At 43.9% G+C, this 25,716-nt stretch overlaps 1 protein-coding gene across 2 annotated transcripts in view; it reads right to left on the bottom strand.

The window, feature by feature from the left end:
* Positions 1-205: 205 nt before the first annotated feature.
* Positions 206-25,716, bottom strand: part of Hs3st1 (heparan sulfate-glucosamine 3-sulfotransferase 1) — a 29,785-nt gene continuing 4,274 nt past the window's right edge. Inside the window, exons 1-2 of one of the 2 annotated variants that reach the window (XM_038347421.1) lie at positions 25,094-25,208; positions 206-1,520 (exon numbers count right to left, since the gene is read on the bottom strand). In XM_038347421.1, the coding sequence (XP_038203349.1) occupies positions 479-1,414 (936 nt within the window). In that variant the 5' untranslated portion in view covers positions 1,415-1,520; positions 25,094-25,208 and the 3' untranslated portion in view covers positions 206-478. Of the gene's footprint in view, positions 1,521-25,093; positions 25,209-25,716 lie in introns of those variants that run through there. The other variant, XM_038347414.1, reaches the window with a different exon arrangement.

The raw sequence follows: 25,716 nt of genomic DNA, 5'->3' as shown, positions 1-25,716 counted from the left end.
GAAACTTAATCTGATGACCACAGTGAGACATTAAAAATTAAAAGAACAAATTCAGAATGCAGAGAAATCTATACTACCAATAAGAAAAAACTTAAACAGAAAAAGAATATAGATTTGACAAGAAGGGTGCAAACAGACAGCTATTTGGATTGGAGGCAAGTTAATTATATTTAAAAAAAAAAAAGACGTCTCCAGAAATTTTTTTTTCAGTGCAATAGTTAAGTTCCTTCATATTATAGAGACATATACACAATGTTAACAACCATGTAAAACAATACAAAACGCCCTCCATTTAACAAGTAGAAAAATATAACTACTATATATGGCAACTGTGAATCTAATACTGTACAGAAGTCCTTTGTGGGTTTTACAAATAAATTATAGCTTAAATGCCTTTTTAAAATTCTTTCCCCACCCCGCCCTCAGATGTACACCAGAAGTTACAACAGGGAAAATCCCGAGCCTAACTGGTGGCAAATCAATGCCAGTCGAATGTCCTGCCCACGAGCTCGAAGAATTTCTTATTTGGCTCATGAAAATATTCGTGCAGTTTATCGAGCAGTTTGGGATCCACTTGGGGGTGCGCCCGACCTTTGGACTCGTGTAAGCAGCGGTCCTTGCCGCTGTCCCGCAGGCAGTAGAAGCCCTTGGTTTTGTTAAAGTAGAAGTTCGAGGCGTTGATCTGCGGCGACAGCTTCAGGAACCTTTCTACCTTCTGGATCTCAGGGAAAGGGTCTCTGATGAGGCGGTCGCCATCCACAATGTGGATGTGGCCCAGAGGGAAGAAACGCAGCCAGTTCAGCATGTGTGCATGGTACAGGCTGCGGTTGAGAGCCTTGTAGTCCAAGTTGAGCCGGCCGTCCCTCACCAGGAGGTCCTCGATGGGCGGGTAGGGCTTGCGCTTCTGAAGGTGGTTGTACAACACCTGGGTGTAGTCAGACAGCACGCGCTCTGATGGGTCCCTCAGGATGAGCAGCAGGCGGATGGCAGGGTTCATGCTGTGGATTCTCTCAGGCACTTTGGGCGAAGTGAAGTAGGCAGGTGTCTTCTCCACGGTGAGCTGGTTCGGGGAGGAGAAGGGCATCTGGGTTAGGTACCAGCCCAGGCCTTGGCTGTAATGCTCCTCCCAGTCAAAGAAATGGACCTCATTCTCAGCCGCCGCCACATCTGGATGCAGGCTGAGCATCTCCAGCAGAGCTCGGGTGCCACCCTTGCGCACCCCAATGATGATGGTCTGTGGTAGCTGCTGTGTGGAACCATTGGTCGCTACACTTTCTCGGATGTCCTCCTGGAGGGGACCCACTTTCCGCAGAAGCTCCTGCTCTCTGGGCTCCAGACCAGGAACTGCCGGATGGGAAGGCACAAGCTGGGGCTGGGCCACCAGCAGCACCACGCCCAGGAGCAGCAAGGTCATGCTGTACACCTTGGGAACTTCACTGAGCCACAGGCCCCTGGATCATGAAGTGGAGATAGGGATGCCTTCTGATTACTGAAACATGAGTGTCTCCAGGTGCCAGTTACTAGGGAGGAAAGGAAGAAGCTATTAACTCCAAGCAAACATGGAAATAATCCAACCAACATCTATAGTCGTGAGTCCTGCCCTCACCTCTCCCGAATGCTCCCTTTATTCTCTAAAGTAGGAGTGGCAGACATCTTCTGAAAAGGGCTAGCAAGTAAATATTTTAGGATTTGTGGGACATACGGTTTCCATGGTAACTCCAATGCCAACTGCTTTTATATATCTGAAGAAGCCAGAGACAATAGACAGAGCAGGGGTGCGGCTGTGTTTCAATAAAACTTTGTTCATGGACACAAAAGTTTGAGTGCCAAATAATTCTCATGTGGTATTAAATATTCTAATTTAATTTAATTTTAATTTAAGAGTTATTTTAGTTTTAAGTGTGTGTGTGTGTTTACAGGTCTTTGCACATGTGTGTAGGTGGCAGCAGAGGCAAAAGGCCTATGATTCCCTCCAGGTTGGAGTTACAGGCAATTGTAAGCAGTTGTGTCAGGAAGTGAACTCGGGTCCTTTGCAAGAGCTTTATGTGCTCTTAGCCCCAGGATCATCTTTCTAAACCTCTTCAATATTGTTATTCTTGAAATAATCTTTATGTTTAGCTGGACGGTTGTACAAAAAGGGGATTCCCTATTAGCCATAGTTTATAAATTCCTGGTACAAAGAAAAGGACTAGGAACATCCTGTCGACTCCAGAAAGCATCTGATAAATATCTTCTTTGTGTCAGCCTCTTGCAGAGATGCAGGTGCTAGAGACATAGGTGGGGTTCTGCACCCCATATCTCCCACCAGAGCTTTCTATTTCAATGGGGGTTGATATGCCTATGTGGAGGAGTAAATGAATATTCTAATGCTTTACCCAGCATCAGATTTTGGCTGCTGCCTCATCCTGGGCACTATGCTTCAAGAGCTTGGGATTTAACAAAAGGTGTACAGGCAGATATGACAATATGCTAAACCCATATCTGAAGCTACACCCTTGCAATAAGAACAGGTCTGGTCAGCTACAGGTCTGAGTGAAAGGAAGGACATCGTCCTTGACTCATGAGCAAGAACCAATGGCTATGGTTCAGTCACTGGGTTTGGGGATGGTTCGTTAAATTTGGCCGAGGTGGTTGTGTGTACACTGACTGCAGGCAGTAGGCAGTTGGGTGACTGGAACAGGTTGAGTGGTATGTTAGCACCATATTATATCAAGAGAATTTTACTCATTTGCCTAGACAACTGGAAAGTCTCCATAACAGAGGAAGACAATGAGGTGTGCCTAATGGGATTAAAAAGGCGACGTCACCACTAGAGCACATAGATTTCTTGGGCATGCAGTGTTATAAAGTGGCTCATAGCTGGCAGAGTTCATCGTCACCACCACCACGCAGTATGGTGTAGGGGATCAGGGCTACTATCGTCACCAGTTTATTGTTGACGGTCTTATGTAAGGACATAAAAAAGTCATCATTCACTTCAAAACTCAGGACCCAAATTAAAAGATCTAAATGAAGACCTTTATGCTTAGAGAATTCCTCCCTCCTCTTATCTGAACTGCATCATTTGTTGGGATAAAGTCCTCCCGGGACATTAACTGCCAGCTTAGATGCGGGGACTCACACAGATGACAAGCATGGGTACTGCTCTGAAGAGCAGACACACAAGGACCTGTGTTTTCCATTCTCCTTTAAAAAAGTAATGGCCCTAATTTGCTTTGGTCATTCCCAAAGGATTAGAAAATCCCAAAGATTGGGATGGTAGGGTTTTTGCACTCAATGAAATGCTTTCTTCTTCTTTTAATCAAGCTTAGAATTTACTTGCTAGAGTACATGGACAAAGGGCAAATCCAAGACTCCCAATTTTGTGGCCACACTAAGTTCTTCTATTTCCCCCAGACACGAGGTTATGTAGCCTGAAAAGTATATGTTCAAAACATGAGCACAGAACTGGCAGATGGCTCAGCAATGAAAAGAACTTGCTGTTCTTCCAGAGGATCCAGTTTCCTTCCCAGCACCCACACGATGTCTCACTACTGGTTGTGACTCCACTTCCAGGGGATTTGATACCCCCTTCTGACCTCCACAGTCACCAGACACACATGAGGTGTACATACATACCTGAAGATAAAATATTCATACACATGAAATAAAACTATAATAATAATTAATAGGAAGTAAAAAAACAGAAAACAAAGCAAAAATCTTGAGCACTGAACCAGACAGAAGTCTTGAGAGAGAGCCAAACACACAGAAAAATGGACTTATGGACCATATAAGCTTACAACAAGGAACTTGAGATCAGTGAGGAAGCCCTTGGGGGAAAGGTGCTCATGGGGCTGTGACTACACCATGTGCAATGGGTTGGGTTTGCAAAGGGAGTGACCTCAGTGACAGAACTTCTTTGCTCAATGAAAGGATTCAGATTTCACTTCCTTCTCCACTGTTTGAATAGGTGAAGGTAATGAGCCATTTGTGCCTGCCTTTTATGCCTTTGAGGGTGGAGTGCACAGAAGGTCAGGCTGAAAAAATAAAGCACAGGTGAAACATGGGTGGCACTATCTCTGCCAGGCTGGAGTGCCTCGCCATGTGTAGTGGCACTATTGTCTTGTTCTTGGAGTTCTCTGCCTTTGGACTCAGGACTCAGGAACAACCAATCATTCACAGCACCCAACACTCATGGGGCAAACATCGAGCCCACAACTAACATCTGTATTATCTGTCTGTCCAGGCTTTCTCTGCTTTAACTTGAAGCAATTGGGTCAGCACAGAATGCCCCTGAGACTTCATCTTAACTGGGAATTACCAGCAGACAGCAGAGAAGATACTAAATATAGTTTGTCTGGAATGCTAAGAGTGAGAAAAATAGTCCAACTGGTTATCCAATACCAGATGATCAGCCCGGAAAACAAACATACAAGTAACATTATAGACACTGAGCGGGATATATGTGTGTATGTATCCTGTTTGGGTATATCTACATATAAACATATGAATGCAATAACAATTAATGGAAAAAAAAACCATTAATTTGACAGAGAGCTGGAAGGGGTATATGGAAGGTTTTGGAAGAAGAAAATGGAAAGGAGAAGTGATGTAATTATATTACAATATGAATAATAAAAGAAAAATTTAAAACTGGACAGTTAGTAATTTAAAAGCTCCTTGTTTGTTTCTCTTCCATACTTTCGAAAATGCCTTGTATTGTACCTATATCATTTTTATTCTAAATATATTTGTAGTATATTGCTAAAGCTGACTACTCCCCCCACATTATATGTAATACGTATGTATATACACATATGTACCAATATAGAGAGTACATACATTTAAATCTACCTACATGCTATACAAATGCCATGGATGTAGCTAAGATTTGAACATATGTATTTATGCATGTTGCCTATGTAAACGTATAGAATATACACATCACTATATGAACACATTTCTGCATATAATATATATGCACACAGTAGACTTATGTTTCTTGTGTTTTGATAATTCACACTCCTGGTGACACAACCAGAATTACTTGGTCTTTTACTCAAAGGAAAGAAACACATCTGCAAGTGCTCATGAGCCTGCAAACAATCTCTGGGGCATCCTGACCTTGACAGTGAGTTTTCAAGCAACAAAGAAGCCAGCCCTTTAGTTTACCTCATTTCACACACTAGAGATCCCGCGATAACTTGACGATAGCCGCATGGAAACTCTGCTGCCTGCAACTTTTGGCCCCTGAGTTCCGGTCTAGTGGCCCGGGTGCTATCATAACTGTCTCCCAAACAGGTGATCTTGATATATAACAATGATAGTGCTAGGGATGTTATAAAAGAAAGACCCCACGTAATACACTCAGCTATGACAATCCCCCAGCTCCCAGTTCTAGAAGTCAAATGCAGAGTACACTTAGCATCGCATTAAATGCATATATTGTTTTTAGGGAGTAGTTGGGACACAAGATCTGTAGCCTGTGGAGCCAGAAGTCCTTTCTCTAGTTTTTACTTTAGTCAAAGTGACTTTGTCTCTCTGCCTCGGTCTGATCAACTGTGAAATAAGAGTGTTTCCGTCAACCCCAAGTGATTGCTTTGAAATGTGAATGAAGATGTGTGTACCAGAGAGAATTACCTAACAGAAATGGACCATGTTTGTACTTTAAATTTTCCTAGAAACCACACGAGAGATAAGCATTTCATGAAACTCAGTGTATAAACAATGTCATTGTTCCAGAATAAAATCACTTTCTAAAATTAATGAGCAATTTTTCAGTGAGTCTTGATGATCCAGCGTGTGTCTCTGACAACCGCAGTCCACTCTAGGGCACTGTGGGGCCGGGGTGACTGAGGCGGGTAGGGACCGAGGGCTGGGAAAGCCGTGAGAGAGGCCCCCACCCAACTCACAGGGAAGATGTTCCTATGCAGGAAAAGGACAAGGAAGGCAAGCCTGAATTTTCAGGTGAGATAAATACATTCATATTTTATCTGTTCGTGACTTCATTATTCTCTCACAGGAAATAAACCTGGTGACCTTGAACACAGAAGGCTATCTGAAAGCTTGGAGCTGCCAGGGGCACAGACAGAGACTACGCCACACCACTGGACCTGAGGCCAGGCACCCCAGCCAGAACAATGACAGCAGCTCCAGCTTCCCTTAGCAATAGGCTTTGGACTGGCAGCTTTACACATAGGCCAGCAGGCCTGACAATGAGCCCCAAACAACTAGTGTTGGTATTGGAAAACTGGACACAAAAGAATGAGGGGTCTGTCAGGAAAGAGTGAGCCGAGCTAGCCTCCAAATGGAATCTGGGAAAGCCGACCCAGCGTCTTGCTGTGCCTCTCACTCCTTCACAGTGCCTGGGATTACTGTGGATGCTGGGAATCAAAGCTGGGTCTTCAGGAAGAGCAGCAAGTGCCCTTAATCACTGAGACATCATCTCTCCAGCGCCTTTGTTGGATTCTTAACCAAACCGTGTATCTAACAAGTCTTTAGTTTTAAGGCCCATTTTAATATCTCAAATGAAGGACAATATTTCTGTGAAGACTCATACTGGCTAGGCTGACAAAATTAATCCTCATCTTTTATAGACGGGTTCTAAGACTAAGAGGGAAGTCATCCATCTTCCTGCTTCTTCAAGCAAAGAGACTGTTTCCTGTGTGCTGGGGTGACACATTAAGAATCAGAAGGCTGCAGACATCCTAGGCCCCCGCTTGACAATGTCGAAAACCAGGAATGGAAAAACGTGTCCACAGACTCTCCCACAGGGTCTCCTTCAATGTGCTTCGAATTCACTCCAGACTGTGCAGGCTGGGGAGTTCTTAGTGTGGGGCCTGCATGCCTCTCTTTCTTTAGCCAAGCGCCGACCACTCTAGCTTCTCTAGTCTTCATAGTCCAGCAAGTGTACCCCAGCTATGGACCTGGCATTCTCAGCTCCCCGTTTTCAGAATGCTGTGCCCCAGGCTTTGTGAAGCCGTCTCTTTCTTGCCATTCAGGTTTTATTTCAAATGTCAGCTTTCCATCAACTGTTTTCACATCAGCCCATTTTAAAGTCCCCATTCATTTTTCAAATCACCTTTGCCATCTACCTCTCCACCCAGTCATGCAGAACATTGAGTCTCCTGGCAGTGTCTTATCTTCCTGAGATGCCCGTTTCAGGGTATGCCATGATTCCTGGCACATTGTAGGGGCAGAGATCTATTTCCTCCATGAACTTGTCAAATGCAGGGGCCAGTAAGGCCAATGGCTATGTTACTGGGAACAGATTTCAGTTTAGCAAACAGGGAAGCACAGCAGTCTATGCGCTGAAAAGACTGCCAAAATGCAACATCTATTCTATTCCAAGAGAGTCAAGAAGCCAGATGTTGAAAGGGGGCTTCCTATTGCTCGGTGATTGGACAAGATCACCCAGGAGTCTAGAAAACATCTTAATTAAAAAGGAGGGGTAGCTATGAAATAACCCTTCAAAAATATTTCAGTTTTCTCCATAAGTCTCCTTATTACATAATTCACATTATGACTCAGACTCCAAATGTAATTAACTTTAATATACCCTCACAGTCCCCCCAGTCTGATCGTGAACGTATTCACATGAGAGGAAATAAGCAGACTAGCTCATGAGAGAAACAGTGGTGTCCACGTGCCTCTGTCTTCAAGATACTATCGCAGTCTCTCCACCTGACAGGAGAACGCACAGCTGGCCCAAGAAAAGAAGTTCTCTAGAGGAAGGGACTTTGAAATTTAGCAAAAGAGATGGAAAGGACGAGGTGGATTATTTGCTGAGCCACCACTGTGTGCCAGACAGTAAGCACCCAAGCAAAGGTTTGCTCTGATACCCGTGACACCGCCACAAGAGTGGTTATTCACATCTTATTCCCTATGTTTAAGCAACGTAAAGGTGGTACAGAATGATGAAAATGCCCGGAAGCTCTGGCAATCGGACATTTAGCTCCCAAATGGGAGTTCGTACAGCTAAATGATACCACGTAAGTACATCACCTCGTAAGGACTCAGTGTACCGCCCCTCTCTGCTCTACAGGAAACTATACGGAACCACAGCTGTCAGGGGGGTGCTGTGTCGGGAGAGTGGGCCTCGAGACAGCAGCATCGAGATGAACATGTGAGAGAAGCCAGTTTGCAGGGAAGGGCTGGGAATGCTTCCTGACCTGGCGGAGATGAAAGAAACAGAACATGTCTGAGATAAGCGGAGATTCACGGGCATGACTGAGGCAGGTACTACTGAACAGACTGATAAGCAGTCATGAGCCTCATGCCCCACATCCGATTCTTTGTCCTTGGACACAGGACCTGGAAAGCTTCAGTCAGCGGCCCAGAGACTTGGAGCCATGCCTATACAGATCTACGAAATGGGTCTAAACCTACAGCACATGTGGGCACTCCAGTATAAAACATTACTCATGCTAAACATGCATCACAGTGAGGGTCTAGCACACTCAACAAACAGCAGTGTTTTGCTTTTCTCCCCATGGCAGTTATGGGAGCACACTATTAACTGTTAATGTTCAGCAGCCTCTTCAAGGCCACAGAACCAGGAAGTGTCAAACCTCAATGTCAGGGTCCTTCTCCCGGACCCTCACTTTGCCTTCGCCCCACACTGGACAGGAAACTTCTCTGTGGATGCAACAAGTGCAATCCAGGCAGAGGTGGAAAAAGCGAGAGACGATGGCAGGAGGCCACAGTTCTAATAAACTGTTGTGCAAAACCTGCTTCATTCCAATCTCCCATGGTGACGAGCGATTTAATTTTCTGGAATGTACTGAAACCTGAGTAGGGACAGTTTGCGCCACAGAACTGTCTTTTTTTTTTTTTTTTTTTATGCAACTAAACTGGGCAATCGAAAGCATCAGGTTATTTGTTCATCTGGAAGAGTCAAAAACATCTTCACTTTCATCTCTGCGCAGTGATTTAAGAGTCTGCTGCCACGGTGTCACATTTCCATCCTTGGCAGGGCATCTTGGAAGGCAAGGAATAGGAAACAGATTCAGTCTGCGCCTGTCAGTCTGCGAAAGGACATGGGTATTTCAAGACCTCCATAAATATTTATTTTCTTGAAATTGCCTATACATGACACTTGTCAGCCAACATTGACGTTCGGCTTTGTCTGGAGCTATGATAATTGCCGTGCGGTAGGATGGACCGGGAAGGGTGCAGGGTAGGAAGACCAAAGGGCAGCTCACGTAATGTTAATAAGTGTTCTCGGATTGCATTTGCCGTCTGAAGAAAACAAGTAAAAGTGAGCCCAAGTTCCCTTCAAAGTGATTCACATTCTTGGGATGCTGTCCCTCCAAGCTTTCCGAGTTCCCTGGAGTCCTCCACAATGCTGAAAGGTTCCAAATCCACAAAAGGTTACCTGTATAATGAACACTGCTGGACAGGATTAAGTTGCGGGGGAAGGAGGGGCGCTGTATCTTGGCAAGGACAGGAAGACACCATGTGCCCTTGCAGGATCGTGGAATCCTATCTCCCCTACAGGGTAGCTGGAAGTCAAGAAACACAACAGCGTCCTCCCCTCCAGGTACAAGATTCAGACCTAAGGACCCTGAGGAGGGGTTGGAAGTGACTCCAGCTTCTTTACCCAGCAGTCCAGGCTACATAACAATCTGAAGAATTACAGCTATCCAAGCAGGAGTCTACACCCCAACCATTTGGGGGTCTACTTAGAGAGGAAAATGGCACTCCAAAGGTTGGGGGAGAGGTGTAATTCTCTGCATACCTCAGTTTTCAGGGGCTCTGGTCTCCTGACCAGCCCATGGAATGCCTCTGCAACCTCCGTGCCCACGACCCCACTCAGTGTTTTAGCCCAGGGAAGGGCTGTGCTTTGTTTCTCATTTGTTTTTCACTGGTGGACATAGCTTGCTTTAAACCCAGGATTAAGAACAATCCTGGTAGACAACAAAAAGAAAGACCAGTCTGGCCACAGAGGCGGAGCTCTTCAAGGAAGACGATAACAAGAATTTGGAATTAACAGAGGATTTCCAGGCAAAACCCAGGTTTCTATCTCAATTCTATAATTTAAAACCTGCAGGACAGCCCTGAAACTCTTAAGAGTTTTGACCCTGTATTTTTCTTGTAAGGATTAAATAAAATAGTACATATGGAGCACTTAGGACACTATTTTATGACGTAGTTCATATGGCAACGCTTCAAGCCATGGCGGCTAATTTTATCCCTAAAAATGCTGCACAGTATAAATAGGATCTAGGGAGGATAATTAGTCAAATGCATTTGTTCATGAGCCAAACTGCTGCAGTGACTCAACCCGACAGAAGCTAAAGGGAGAAAGGACAGTGGCATACGGACAGCATCAGGCTGGCAGCACAGAGTAGGGCCTTCGTAAGTGCCCCGCCCCCTCAGACAAAGCGGAACAGCAGGAGCAAGTAACTACAGCCCCTGAGAAGGGAAGGAGGCGATGTTCCTTCTCAATGTGCTTCATGTGCCGTTGTTGGGCACAGAAGGCAGCAATGACCTAAATAAATCCTTCGTTACACACAGAAACACAGTGGCACAGGCAGCACACGGTGGAGCTCTGTGTAGGAGGGAGGACAGGGCCTCTCGCATTACTGTGTTGCTGAGTGGAAATAAAGACCTGCCAGTAGACTGTGTGCTGGAGCCAGGTGTTGTAGACTCTTCTGTGCATGCCTGTCGTCCTGCTCTAGCTGAGACTCAATCTCTGACAGGTGCACTCTTAGCTGCAGGGGCCTTCCTGGGTAGGGCAGAATCATCTATCATGCCACGAGTGGCAAGCACTCACGAGTTCTGTGTATTTTTCCAGAAATGCAAAGATACAAGAGATATAAAAGGCACAAAGGCCATGTACCAATATCTTTAGCTGTCATATTTGGGGACCATTTCACAGAATGATAAACTTACATAAGCAAAGAGCAAGAACCACGAAGACATGCACAGGGGTGCTACACAGAGGACGGTAGCATGGAATGAATGCTGACTCCATCCTTATGTACACAAACTCCTCTTTGGATCTGAGCTTTAGGCGGGGAGACCAGAACAATTTGCAGTTGTAAACAAATGTATGTAAAGCAAAGCAAAGCAAAGCAAATTCTTCCTTTTATACAAAACTCAGGAGAGGATTTGCTCATTTCTTAGGTCACTTTAAAGGAATAAACAACCATGTCTTTTCAACATCTATACTTGAAACACTGATGCCCAATACGATTGTATTTGCAAGTTGCTTCTTTGAGAAGTGATTTAGGTGAGGTCATGCAGCTGGGGTCTTGATTTGAAAGGACAGGTATCCTTCTAAGAAAAAGAAATGAAATGAGTTCTTTACATGTGAAACAAAGAAACAAGGGAGCTGTCTGTAGGGCAGGAAGAAAAGCACATAAAGAAATGAGTTTTTCCACACCTTGCTCTTGAGATCTCATCCTTTAGGACTGTGAGCAATGAATGCCTGCCTTTTGAGCACCTATCCCTAGCATCTACGTAGAATAGCTCCACTAGCACAAAGTCCTCAGGGACAGAACAGCAGAACTAAGCTTTTTCTGGAAGCCCTTCTGCTGTGTAAGCACAGGACTGCCTGCTGGACCTAGGCAGTGACATCATGTAGCAAGTCAGTTGTCTGCTAGGGGCTGTGGCAAGCAAGCTGGGCACACGATCGACAGCTGAGTAGCTACTGTCCGCACTGGCAGATGTCATTCAAGTCCAAGGGCTAGAATGGTCTGATAGTCCAGTTTTTCTAGACTCGACTACAGACAGTAATGTGAGAAATATTGGTTTTTATTAACGTGATACATGAATATTTGTTGCTAAATAAGTAGAAGCTAAGAAAACAAAGAGGGAGAGGAAACCAAACCTGTGATTTCTGATCGGCTAAGATCCCCAGTTCTCCTGCAGGTGAGCACTCACTGTTCCCCAGTGGCTTCTGCAAGGTTTCTGTTCTTGCATAGAATTCTAGAGATACATAAACAATCCACGCTTTTGTCTTTGAAGAGCTCTAACGTGGAAGACACACAAAAGGAACCAATTGCAAAGTTTCTGAGTGAACATGAAGGGAGACTCATGTAAATAAAAGGCTTAGATGGTAGAGAATTGGAGAGAAGCAAGCTGTACCTAAAAAGAGGCCACAGGGGAGGCGATACCCGGGCACAATCATGTAGGAGACAGGGTTCCTTAAAAGGGCACTTGTTTTAGTTTTTTTTGGGGGGGGGGGCAAGAAACGGGGCTATGTGTGTGCACCCTCTAACCTAGCATTTGCTGTGGGGCTCACATGCTGTTGGTGACTGTTGACAGAGATGAAATTTCAGGAGCCTGGGAACTCCACGGTGTAGAAGCCCAACAGAAGATCAGACACAATATTCTGAGTTTGACTTCCTGCAAGAACACTTCATTGGATAGATTCTATCCTGAGGAAAATTACTGGAAATTCTTGGAAATTTCCGCACAGAGATTTTTCTTTACATGTGTGCTTGGCTTATCATGGACATGAAAAAAAACAAGCATTTAGGCCAGGCATGGTGATATAAACTTGGAATCCTAATGCTTAGGAAGCAAAGGCAGAATGACTCCTCTCACAATGAGACCCTCTCTCAAATACAAAGTAAAATGAAAACCTAACAATTTGTACACAGGCCTCTGCACTGACGGGGAACTAGTTGCCCTGACATAGTGCTGCAACATTTACGTTGAATAATTCAGCCTATGGGATATGCCATCTGAGCAGCAAGGTGCGCCACAGAGTGTTTGTTGTTTCCGTAGTGACCTCACACCTGACTTGCAGGTGCAGCAGAGAGCTGCCCAACATCCCAAGAGAGGATGGTACCAAACATTGCTGGCTCAGGCACAACTTCAAACTTAAACGAAAATACAATTTCTGCAGAATGTATATCACTTTCTCACCAGAGTAAAGTTAAAAAGTCCTATGTTAATATCACATCTTATCTGTATTGCCTAGCACCATGAATGCACCACAGAGAGAACAATGCCACAGACACAACCGCAGGCTGGGGAGATTCTCTGTGTATGCAAGTAGACCTGAGTTTGAATCCCTAGACCCCATGTAAAGCTCCTTGTGGTGACATGTATACCAGTGTTGCAACAGTGAGATAGGAGGTGGAAATGGGAGAATCCTGAGAAGCTCAAAGGCCAGCTGATCTGGCATGAACAACTATGAACAACAAAAGAGAAACCCTGTCTTGAATAAGGTGAAAGGTGCACCTATGCATTAGGTGGTCCTCTGCCCTCAACCTGCATGTGTGGGTAAAAATACACACACACACACACACACACACACACACACACACACACACACACACACACACAGAGAGAGAGAGAGAGAGAGAGAGAGAGAGAAACACATCATCGACATAGATGCACACACACATCACATAAACACAAATCATAGTCATAGATGCACACAGAGACATTATATGCAGGCATGTCATAGACATAGATGCACACACATATACATATCTTTAAAGACAAAACTATGCCCATGAAGAACTCAGGAGAGAGGAGAGAGAGGGAAATATTTAGGATACAGGTCCTAACTATTAAAAGGGAAATATTTATGTGCCTTAGTAATTACCCCAGATTCCAAACAGGATGATTCCTGCTCAGTTAGCCATAAAGCCTTATCATTTACCCAACCATCAGTCTGACAGGCACAGGTTAAAGGTAGCAACACATACCAAATATAATGGAAATAATCAAAGTCTGGCACCCAGTAGGTAGTGATTTCATAGTGACCATATCTTTTTCTGAATATAATGGCCTTCCCCTGATACAAATACACACACCCATAAACACACATAAACAATGGTGAATTTTACTTTATGAAAGCAACAGCATTTAAATGCTACTTGAGTTCAACACACCTTTGTTACATTCAGCCTTGGTGCTACAAAATTAATTTTGCCTCAATCTTTCCAACTCAAACCTCAATTTATCCATAATGAAATTACTGTAAACAAGGGACACCTGTTTTGTTATCTTGCTCATATAAAAGCCATGTCATTTATCCATATGTATTGCTGCCCTTGACATAACTCTGTTGGGGTTCTCTTATTATTTCTTACTATAACCTCAATATCTTCAGATCTAATATGATGACATTTGTCAACAGTGATCATTATGAGCCTCATTTTTCATTCTTCCAGAATATGAATACTAAATGACTGGCTTACACTTCGTACCTTTAAAGTATTACATATTTTTACCCAGATAAAGCACTTGAAACACGTTATCAACAAGAAAATTTCTAGAATTAACTAGATGAATCCTGGCACTCACAATGGAAAGGTTTGGGGAGTTAACAGTTTGGCTTTGAATCCCAGCTGCACAGATATTCCCCTGTGTAACCCAGATCAAATCCTGTGATCTGTGTGCCTCGTTTCGTATCTGAGATGTGAAGATTGCAACAGTACCGACTTTGTACGATTGTCATGAGAACCAAAGGAAGTGTTAATACAGAAAAGGCTAAAGAGAGGGCCTGGCATAGAGAAAAGCCTCATGAAATGTCAGCCATTGTCACTCTCTGACTTCTGTCTTCCACTGTAGTTGATAAAGGCTCTATCTATTCAGGGAGTCTAAGTAACTAACCTAGATAATCTCAGCCACACACAACAGGTCTTCACAAAAGCTCCCTTGCTTGAAAGGGCCATTGCATGGGAATGGATTTCTGTTACACTACTGTCAGGAGCTAGGATCCAGTCCAGCAGTGTACTCTGACTTTTTTGTGACCTTGTCCAAGATTTGAGGATATTCTAGAGCTCGTTTAAACAGGGAAATAATTAGGATACAGGTTCTAACTATTTAACACACACCTTAGAAGGGAAATATTCAGAAATTAAGACATATTCATGTGCCTTAGTAATTACCCCAGATTCCAAACAGTATGATTCCTGCTCAGTTAGCCATAAAGCCTTATCACTTACCCGACCATCAGTCTGACAGGCACAGGTTAAAGGTAGCAACACATACCAAATTTCCATGCTGTTAAGGTGTTCTTGATGAGGAGAAGTAGGGGAATAACATCATTTTTAATAAGTAAATCTATTGTCCTCAGATCCTAGCTAACACTTATTCAGTGAATTTTAATTGACCCAAAGACCTGGTTTAGAGTAGACCAAACAGACTAAACAACAGTCTATAAAAGATGCCTAATTATTACAAGAACAAGGTAAGACATGATGGCAGGAGATTGATACTGTTATGGATATGTGGAGGTTTGACTGTCCCTCCCTCTCTAAGAGCCCATTGTACCAGGAAACTATGGGCAGTGAATCAATCACTTTCACAAGGAGAGGCCAAAGAATGGAGTTGATCCGATTTTAGCAACTGAAAGAAGTTTTCAGTATGCTTCTTGGAGACTACACTGAAGACCACTTGGGAGTCTAATGAGAATAAGAACAAAGGTCAATGCATTTGAGTAACATCCAGGCTCCAGCACAGGGACGGGGAAATGTATACATACAGTGATGTGCTTGAGTGACCTCAATTTTAAGTCCTGGATCAGGTCTGTCTCCCTGAAGGCTCCACTTCTCCTTTAGAGTCTCAGTTTTCTGTCCAAAAAGTGAGAAAGGGCACCCTGCTGTCCTACATGGGTGGATATAAGAATTAAATTAACTATTATAAAAATCATGCTAACTTTCTTGATAGAAGGTATATTTTCAGTAAACAGAAACTTTGTGATATGTGATCTTTCATAACCTAGTGATACTTGAAGAGAAAAAAAATCAAAAGATAATAATGACAAGAATTTGGGTCTTTAAAGAGCTACTTTTTTTTATCTCCTTAAATAATTTCCCAAAGTACAGGAGGGAATTGAAACATTTCAAATACACTTTTGGAAAAAAAAAAGAGTTTTTTTTTCTCAAAATACAAAAATGTTGCATACTGTTAGCTACAAAGAAAACAATAACAGAAAAAAGGTAGACTTTAGAAGACAACTGTGCCTAGCCTGGTGTTCATGAAGGACACCAATTAGGAGACAATTAGTCATTACTGGAGAACCTTAAAGACTACCCAGGTAAGGAAAGAAAGTAAGTGATGATAATCTCATACACAGATCTGCTTGAGCCAACCAAGACCAGCCCTAGTGGGCATGCAACCAGGTTCCCCACAAGTGGCCTGACATCATCCGAAGGACCCTTCCACAGCTTCCTTTGGAATACATGTGATGAAGTTGAGACTGAGGACCGGGATCAGTACAAGCAGGCTCAACCTACAAGACTAAAAATGTAATGGTGTCCTGGGAGCAGAAGCCTTTGAGTCCTGGGAGAGCTGCTTCACAGACAGACACTGGTGAGTGAGCCCAGCCAGACAGAGCACTGGGAGCAATGGCCTTGACCACAGAACGGACATCTGCACAGGCTGCGTTAAGGTGTTTAGGAGACAAAGGGCAGCTGTGCATCTGAACTCAGGAAGTCTAAACTAGCACATGTGATTGCCCTCAATGCTGGTGTTTCTATTTATAATAAATGCGCTTTGAATTTGTAATAACGGTACTTTCACTTCCCAACTTCAGGGACCACATCCCTCTATTGAATCTTGCTCAACAAATCCGTCTACATACATTTTATTCTCGATTGCATTGTTGCACCTGGACTCAGTGCAAGGCATCAAGAAGCATGCGGAGTTGTTTGTTCTGTTGTCTGGGACCCAAGTCCTCAGGGATATAGCCAAGTCAACAGTGGTCATAACCATGTCATCTAAAAGAGTAGTGCTTGCTCAGCACAGGAGAGGTATTCATACTTATTCAAGGTGCTTACACTTGAAGTGAGTGCCTACTTCTCAGCATTTCCTCCATGAATGGCTTGTCTCGTGCAGGCTGGCAACAGGCCTCTGCACACTCAAACCTTTCAGGGATCCTGAAGAGAGCAGCCACTGTTACAAGCAGAGCCTGTCATCAGCTTAAAGGGAAAGTGAACACACCCCAATGCAGCAAACACAAAATGGCTCCTAAATTTGCAAGTCAGGTGACATATCCATTGGTGTTGTGTCACCTGAGAAGTTAAGTTTAGAACCATCATATACCTAGAAAAGAGATCTGTGCTTTTCTCCACAAAGGAAGTAATTTGCCATGCATCAGAAGATCAGCCAGAGAGACCATAAAGAAGGACCCAGTGTGAACCTGATAAGAAGAAGAAGACGCAGTCTTCAGACAGGAAGCAGTGTGCACCAAACCTGGGGATACGCATATCACTGAAATCACAGAGCCCCCGCCATCACATTCCAGACAGGAAAGTGGTGAAGGATTTCACAGCAGCTGCCCAACTTGGAGGCTCATTAATACTTTCACTTTTTAAAAGCAAAACAGATTGAGAAGAGAGAGCTTTTACACACCTACTATATGCATTAAATGCTCCAACTAATTAAATGGACTGTCATTAAAATCACCATTAAATGCATCATTGCACTTAATCTTGAAGACTTAAAAGGAAGGTGGCAGGGTTTCTTGTGTTTTCATTCAACAGTTATTATGTGTCAACAACAATCTGCTGGGCTTTGGGGGGCTGTAGACAAATGCCCCAAATTCTATAACTTCATCTCTTGAAATAGACTTAATATTAAATAAATGGGCAAAGAGAACTGTGTTAATTGAAATTATGAGTGAATACCTAAGGAAGAAAGAGATGATTTACTTTTTCAAGGTGGCCTCTGCACTGAAACCTTACATTGAGGGACGAGATCGCTTCTACATCCAAGAGTCTAACCCAGTAGCTCCTGGGGTTTCCCTTTGCATGGAGGAGACAGGCAGGTTTCTGCTTATCTCCGAGTTTTGCGGATATGACTCAGGACGTCAGGAGAGACTAACAGGGAGACATGTTGCAGACTGCAAACGATTGCAGATGTTATGGAGCCAGAGGAGAAAAAGAGAGGAAAGCAGAAGAATAAAAGATCTGTATTTCAGCTGAACATAGCAATAAAAAAGAAGTTATGAGCCTCAGCCTGATCAATCACTGACTGCCGTGTACAAACACAGCTGTAATAGTTGCTCAAAGTAAGTGGGATCGATTCAGGGCTGTCATAGTCAATTAATTTTCTGCTTTCATCATTGCAAATGCCTCTGTGCCTCAGTTTCCTATTATATTCACACACATACACACAGACACAGACACACACACACCTATTTACCTTTGGGCTAATTTCTGGCTGCTAGGAACTACTGGGAAAATCTAGAGGTTTTTTTTTTTTTTTTTGGTTCTCTTTCTGTTTAAAGGAAAGGGGGGGGGGGTTCCCCAACTCAATCTCTTCTTGTTTAAGAGCCAAGTGATGAGATCACCTGTGCGGGGGACACTATGCCCTTTCACCAATGTGGGGTGGGACACCGGCACACAGAAAGGGACAATCAGCTATTCTCAAGATGGCACTCTTCATCTGATTTTCAGCAAAACCTGTCTTTCCGGCAAGAGAAGCTAATAATGAGCATTAGATGCCACCATGTTGATGCTGGCTATGTGCCAGGCTTCCTAATGGATGCTCTATGTACCTTACAAATAAGATTCCTCGTCAAATAGAAAGACATTTTACAGATAAGACAATGAAGGTTTTTAAAAGCAAAGTCACTTCCCAAATGTGAAATACCATGGAAAAACACTTCTTTCTTGCTCAGGGATAGTCTCTTGTGCCCAGAGTCACTATGAACTTCAAACTACTCTGGGAACAGAGCTCTAGCTAGCTAGCTCTGTGTGGTTTTGCTCTTCAGTGAGCTGATAAAAGATGGCTCCATTGGCCCCAGGAAGGGACTCACACAAGGTGCGCAGGGGGAACTGAGAGGAGCAGGAAGAGGGGGAATTCTTTCTGAAGACCCATTCCCACAGAGCACAGAGCAGACACAACGCCACTCTGGAATGCTCTCCAAGAGTTAATTTAAACAATGCAAATGTCAAGCCCAGTTAAAGTGGAGCCCCACCTCCCCAGAGGCCCACGGGGCACAGCGGCCAGTCCCTCCACAAGGTGGCACTAGGCACTCTGGTCTTTTCATCTGCAATTTCACCCTGCACAGGATCGGGGCTTCTCTCCAGCTTGACAGGTAAAGTTTTCTATTCCTTTCCCTCCATGTCAACAGCATTACTTTGGAAACCTGTGCCGTGGGACACTGAACAGAGGTGGCGGCGTTAACCTAAGTGCCTGCACAAAGACACAAGCAGGGCCTGCTGAGGACAGTCTTGTCACACATTACTGGATTCCCTGTCCCTATTCAAGCTGTTTGCTGCTCAGGGCTTTCTGTTGTCTCACCTTCTCTTCCCTCCCTCTATCCTCTGCTTCTTTCTCTCTCCATTTTTCTCTCCCACAACATACTCTCTGGGTCTTTTCCTTCTATACTGATTCTTCACTGCTGTTTCAGGTGGGCAAGACAAAATTATAGTTGGAAAAGCAAAATACTGAGACACTATCCTACAAATGCGATGTATGAGTTGTAGTTCTCGGCTCCCAGGACACAGTATTCAACTTCCTATCCCGGGTCACTGTCACTTTTTGTTGTAGGCTTCAAGTGGCAGTGTCTGTCAGGCACCATGTATCTCTTGACCCAATTTATTTGTTAGTTGAGCATTAAACAACCACCTCTTATAAACTGAAGCATGCCCATTTCCCAGATGTGAAAACTGAGGCTTAACCATGTAAAGCAACTTACTTTTTATAGCATGGTTCATATATATATATATATTAAAGCAAATTCCAAATGCATCATCCAACTGGCTGGCTAACTGAATGTCACCGTACCCATGTTTCTCTAGACAGTATTGCCTAGGAACACACTGCTAGTAAGCAGTTCATGTTACCCGAGGTACTAATATCATATGCAACATAAAAGGATTACTTTATCTTAAGCAATAGCTTACCACCGAGGAAGCTATAAAAAAAATACCTTAAACTATACAAGAAGCAGACTCCTTGTTAATCTGATTCCCTATCAAGTAGTGGCTGCCTGATCAGACACACTCACATCCATCCTCATAAATAACATGTTTCAAGAATCTTAGGGAGATTGCCGTTCAGTTTCTAACCCCAGTCCAGCACACCAGGCCCGGCCATCTAATGGGCTGACGAACTTTGTAGTCATCTGATGGAAGAGCCGTTTCCAGAGTGAGCTTGGAAAGCAGTGGACATGTGGCCCCAGTGGAGTCCTGTGGGACTTAGCCTTTCCTTCATTATTAGTTTTGCTGTTTGACAATTTCACGCATTTATACAAAATGCTGCCATCACTCGCCGCCCCTTAATCTCCCTTCCATCTCTTTAGAACACCACCCACCACTGCCAGCAGTCCCTTTTTCCGACTCACAGCTTTTGGGTTGATTTTGTGCCTTACTTGGCTTCACCAGAGCCATCCATGTGGCCACTTGTTTGGAACCCTGCCCTGGAGCCTGATGGGGTCACCAGTGGGGGTGCGCCTAAAGACAATGCTTCTGTCCTCTCCCTAAATCAACAGGAGCTAATAGTTCAGCCCTAGGCGTCCCTCTCCTGACCATGCTTGACTTGCGCAGAACTAGTGCCTGTACCTTCAGCTGCTCTGAGGCCATGATCGCAGTGGCTCTGTCTTGGCTATAAGATAACCACAGCCCTACTCCCTACCGCCTGACTCTTAGATTCTTTCCTCCCTTTCTTCAGTAATGTTCCCTTTGCCTCGGAGGAGCTGACATAAATGATTTGTTTCAGGCTAAGCACTATAACTCATTCTCAGTACCTGGTGCATATATGAGCCACTCGCATTCAGGGCTGTTCACCACAAAGAGAGGATACATTTATGTGTATAAACACGACTATTTAGAAGGAATCTTGGCACTGTCAATTTAACCAATGGTATTCAGTTCCCACTAGGACCCATTATCACTCCTGCCATGTTTGTTTTGTTGTTGTTGTTGTTGTTGTTTTGTTCTATTTTGTTTTTAAAACCAGGTTTACAGTACCAGGCATGGGTTCTCTCTGGTGGGGCAGGTCTCAAATCCAACCAGAGAACAGATTACACATGTTACAGTAGCCCCACTGTCACACAAGTAGCTACATCTTGCCTGGCAGCTGCTTTCCCAGATTCACAACTGTGTAGGGCCATTGATTGACATCTCCTCCCATGTCCCCAGCAGTCTGTAAGGCACCTTCTGGGACTATGAAGGCTAGCCCGCAGATGGGGTGTTTCCACTTCCATTCCAGATTGCTTCTGTGTTGTGCATCCCAGGCAATGTAGTGTCTTTAGCAACACTGTCTTACCATCTAGTTCTGGCCGACAACCAAGAAAATGATAAGAGCTTGTACTTTTGGGGAAATCCCTGACCAACAACTCATAAGGAAGTATCTTATCCCTGGCATGAGTTTTTATTTTAATATCCCATGGCTTCTAGGGGCAATGTTTCCCAGCCGGTCTGGGCATTTCCCTTCAAATAGCTTATTAAAAAATAAATTATATATTTTAATTTGGTTACAAGATAGTAGGTTTCCATAGAGTTTTTTTTTAATATCCTTTCATTTGCTTAACCCTCTTCCCTACTGCCCTGCTGTCTCTCCTATCCTCCCACCCATTTGTGTTTAAATCTTCCCTCTATCCCCTCACCCCTGCCCTGTTTTCACAACGCCTATGTTCTACTATTCTCCCCTCCTTGTACCATAACCCTCCCCATGGCCTCTTTCTAGTTTCCTGGCTTCTACAGCTTCTGCAAGCAAAACACACAGAATTAGGGATTCTAATACTAGGTCTATAGAGATGGCCTTGGAGCCATATTTACATTTAATAAGGGCCTGACTTAGTGGACCAGTATTCCTCTAGTTGACATTCCTTCTTTACAGAGACTGTTGAGAAAGATATGGCTCATGATACCATTGCCATAAAGAGAGAATGTGTGCCTGAGTTACTAAATACATACCAGGTTCTGGTACCCTCTTTTTAGAAGGTAAATAAGGTCACCTAGGCTAGGTTGTTCCTTGCTTAGTTCACCAGGGAAAACATTTCCTTTTCATCTTAGACCGTTCCCCCAGGATAAACCATTTCACCTTTGAGATTACAGTGCAACCCTTTCTTTACCTTCATATGATGCAGAGTTTTCAAAAAAAAAAAAAATTCAGAAGACTCAGGAACCTAGTAAGACTTCGTAAGATATAGGATCGAAGACACACATGACCACAGTTGGACCCCAAAACTCAGGGATTCGAAGCACACACCCTACTGCTGACATATATTCTCAGACCACAGTAAATGAATCCTTAAGTGTCTGGGCTATACCTCCACTGTTCTTCATAATTTATCTAAAATTCAAATTTATTTGGCAGTCTTACATTTCCATCTGCAAAGTCTACCAGCTTTGTACAAGCCGACTTTCTGAGCATGACACCGGGCACTTTTATGTCCTTATGTCTTGGGGATAATGTTGAGAAAACTAAGGTCCTGAAAAGTCGCCCATTACTGGAAGCCAACACAAGAGCATATTGCCAGCAAAACCAAAGTAGTTCCAAAATAAAGCCTCAGTTCCAATCTTTCCTGACAGCCAGTTCCTCCTTCCTCCCTAGTCTGGGGGGGGGGGGTCTGTTTTGAGAAGCAGTGGGAGTCAAGGGCAAACCCGTTTTCTATAGGAGACTCCCAGCTTATTCTGCTTCTTGCCTCTGAAGTAGTTATTTTTTTCTGAGCACAGCAAGGCGAGCGTGCCTTTTCATTTCAGCTTCATCTGCAATCACCTTTCTCTCACTGTATTCTAACTGCTGATATAGGAGTTTGATTGACTCTCCTAAATGAAAGAATGAAGACATTTACATAAAACAACCTACTGCAGGGCTTACATGCACTGAATCTGCAGGAATTCCAGGGGAAAGGCAACAGGACGCAAAGTGCTGAAGTGGAAGTTCTCGGTGGATAAAAGGAGACGTGAACAGTTTTCAGGCTAAGCGCCTTCCTTCCCTTACAGAGTGCGGGTTACTCATTCTGTCCTCTGGGGGATGAATAATCTCAAGCTATCTGCTTTGCACAGGTAGAGGATTCTGGCGGCAGGTCCGGCACCGGGTCAGCTTCATGCAGGGAATGGGGGAAAAGTGAATCATTTCGAGGCCTCAGTTTCCTTAAATGTAAATCAAAGAAGCTGAGCTCTTCCCTCCACTTTTGCAGGGCTGAAAGGGGAGAGAAAGGAGACAGCTGGTATTATCACCAGCTGCCTAAGGAAGGGCTTTTCATCACTACATTCTTTAGGAGGCAGGGGGTTTGCATGACTATGGTGGACTCAGCAATGGGCTCCTGCTGAAGGGTCAGTTACGCAGCTGAATTTATACGTTGGAGACCTTAAAACAATTTGTTGGGTTCTCAATAATTAGATCTATACCAATTTTGACATGTTTGATTATTTTTTCTTTCTTTCTTTTTTTTTTTTTTTTTTTTTTTTTTTTTCAAGACAGGGTTTCTCTGTAGCTTTGGTACCTGTCCTGGAACTAGCTCTTGTACACCAGGCTGGCCTCAAACTCACAGAGATCCGCCTGTGTTTGCCTCCTGAGTTCAGGGACATGTGCCACCACCGCCCAGCTTATTTCTTTCTTTTCTCTCTAATACTGTTCTTTTTTTTCTTAAATATTCCTTCCCCATGAAACCCTCTGCCATTTCCCCAAATGAAGACTCTTGGGGTTCTCTTTTGAGCCAGTACTTGGGAGCAGACACGGTGGCATTCTAGTAACTGAAGCTAACATACACCTCCACGTCTTTGCTCTCATGGAGCGTATCTCCTTGTGGGGGAGTGTGACATAGTAAGCAAGTGAGTCAGTCAAGTAGCAGGGTAGCTACAGCTAAGCACTTTCGAGAGCTACACAATGGTCTTAAGACAGTACTGGTGTGAACAAAGGGGGCGGTGACGATAGAGGCTTATCTGAGATGAGGCCTCTGAAGATGGTTCACATTCCACACCTTTTATGCACAACCTTGTTAAGTCTTGTGACCGTTCACTAAGCTCTAAGTTCGTCAGGAACCTAAAGTATTCCTTCATCTTCTGGACAACTGCCTATCAGCAAAGGTCAGGCAGATTTGGGAGATGGAACGTCAGAGTCTCTGAGGGCGCAAGCACACTTCATACTCAGATTAAAAAAAAAAGTAAAGACTTGGTTCCTGAAAGACAAAGTGAATTTCTATACTAATATTGTTTTTATAAAGTCAGTACCAGACAAGGAAATTAATGCTCCAAAGAAATCTTCACTACTGATGGAATCCAGGCATGGAAAGTTCTGGCACATATGCAAATTCACTGTTTGACTCAAAAGGCGCTGAGCACCAGTGTTCCGAGCACGGACTGTCCACAAGCACATCTTCTCCACTCCCCTCCATACCTCCGGTGACCTAACCGCCAGTGATTCTGTATTGATGTCTTCCCTGTTAGTCTGTTGCTTGATTTGGTGATTCAGCATCACATTTAACACAGTGGTACCAGAAAGATGCTCATCGGTTTAAAAACACTAGATATTCAGAGGAATATCAGAGATGATTTTGAAATTGCAAAATGCAATCAAATCCCTATATTCCCATACTGAAAAGTGTTTTGTGTCAGATAGTGAAACTTACTAGTGACTATACTGAAACTGGGATCTAGAGTACCTACGGAAGGCCTCCCAACTTACCAGGTACCTGGCATTTTGTATCTCACTTCCCTTAGTGTATCCGGATCGAGGTAGAAGAGAGTTTCGTTAATTCTCCCCCTTCGCCTCCTCCACTAGAAGATGTATGCAGGGGTGAAGGTTTCCATCTGTTTTATTCCCTGCTGTGTTACTGGTAGGAAGAACAGTGAGCATTGCCTGGCTGGAACTCAGCAAATGACTTAAAGGTGTAAATGGGATTTTGAAACTGCTTACTGAGACAAGGACCAAAGGCATCCCCAAAGGACTGAAGCAGATGCTCCATCCTCCACGTGGAAGGAAGTGATTTCAGAGCCATCTATCCCCCTTCCCCCAAACTCCTGTTTTTACTGTACAGGTAAGACCTTCATTGTCGCATTCCAACCCAAATTCCAGTCTATCCCAGGCACCAGAAGCCACATACTGCAGGCTGGTGGGAGAGCTCCAAGGAGCACATAAAAAATGCTCTGTTGGGCCTACAGGTACTAGAACTCGATGTCAGTAAATTTTATGTAAAACTACGAACCTGCAATTTATCTTAAACAGAAAAAAAAAAAAATACCTGGCAAGTTTAGGCCACAGGTTTCACTGGCCACGAAGTTGGATTTGAGCTCCAGGCCTATGTTTCCTTCTACACAGGCCGCTCCTGAAGGCACTGCCATTTGCGACCCCTGCTGGCAAATTACCAAAAAGCAGGCAGCATGCTGGAGAAAAAATTAGAAAAAAAAAATGTCCTTTGGGATCTATTTCTGTTATGTTTAAGGCATTCCTTGGAAGAATAATGTATTCATTTTTTCTAGTCCTCTCCTGGTAGCACATAACTATTGACAAACTATGGCCCAGTAAATATTATTCTAATGGCCTGCGAAAGCTATGGACTTAATTCCCTGTGGGTGGAGGGAGCTGAGAAGGCTTCAAGCCAGAGGCAGTCCTGAAGATGGATCGTGGAGGCTGTGTGCATCAGCCGCTTACAATGCGGCTTGACTCAGACACAAAAAGGAATTTGCTTGAAGACTATGTGTTGCCTCTAGGAACTAATGAGATGCTGAAAATCCGGGATTGGAAAATGAGAAGGAATGAAGGGAACCAGACTCCAGGGATCATGTCAAGATGGTGCCCCAGGAATGGTTCCCTTGGGAGCACATCTTGAGATGTGGATGCTGCTGCTGCTGACGCCAGCCACTT

This window comes from Arvicola amphibius, chromosome 1 (assembly GCF_903992535.2).
Source record: "Arvicola amphibius chromosome 1, mArvAmp1.2, whole genome shotgun sequence".
In the NCBI taxonomy this organism is placed as follows: Eukaryota; Metazoa; Chordata; class Mammalia; order Rodentia; family Cricetidae; genus Arvicola; species Arvicola amphibius.
Note: the sequence above shows the minus strand (reverse complement) of the source record. Positions and strands in the feature narration are given on the sequence as shown.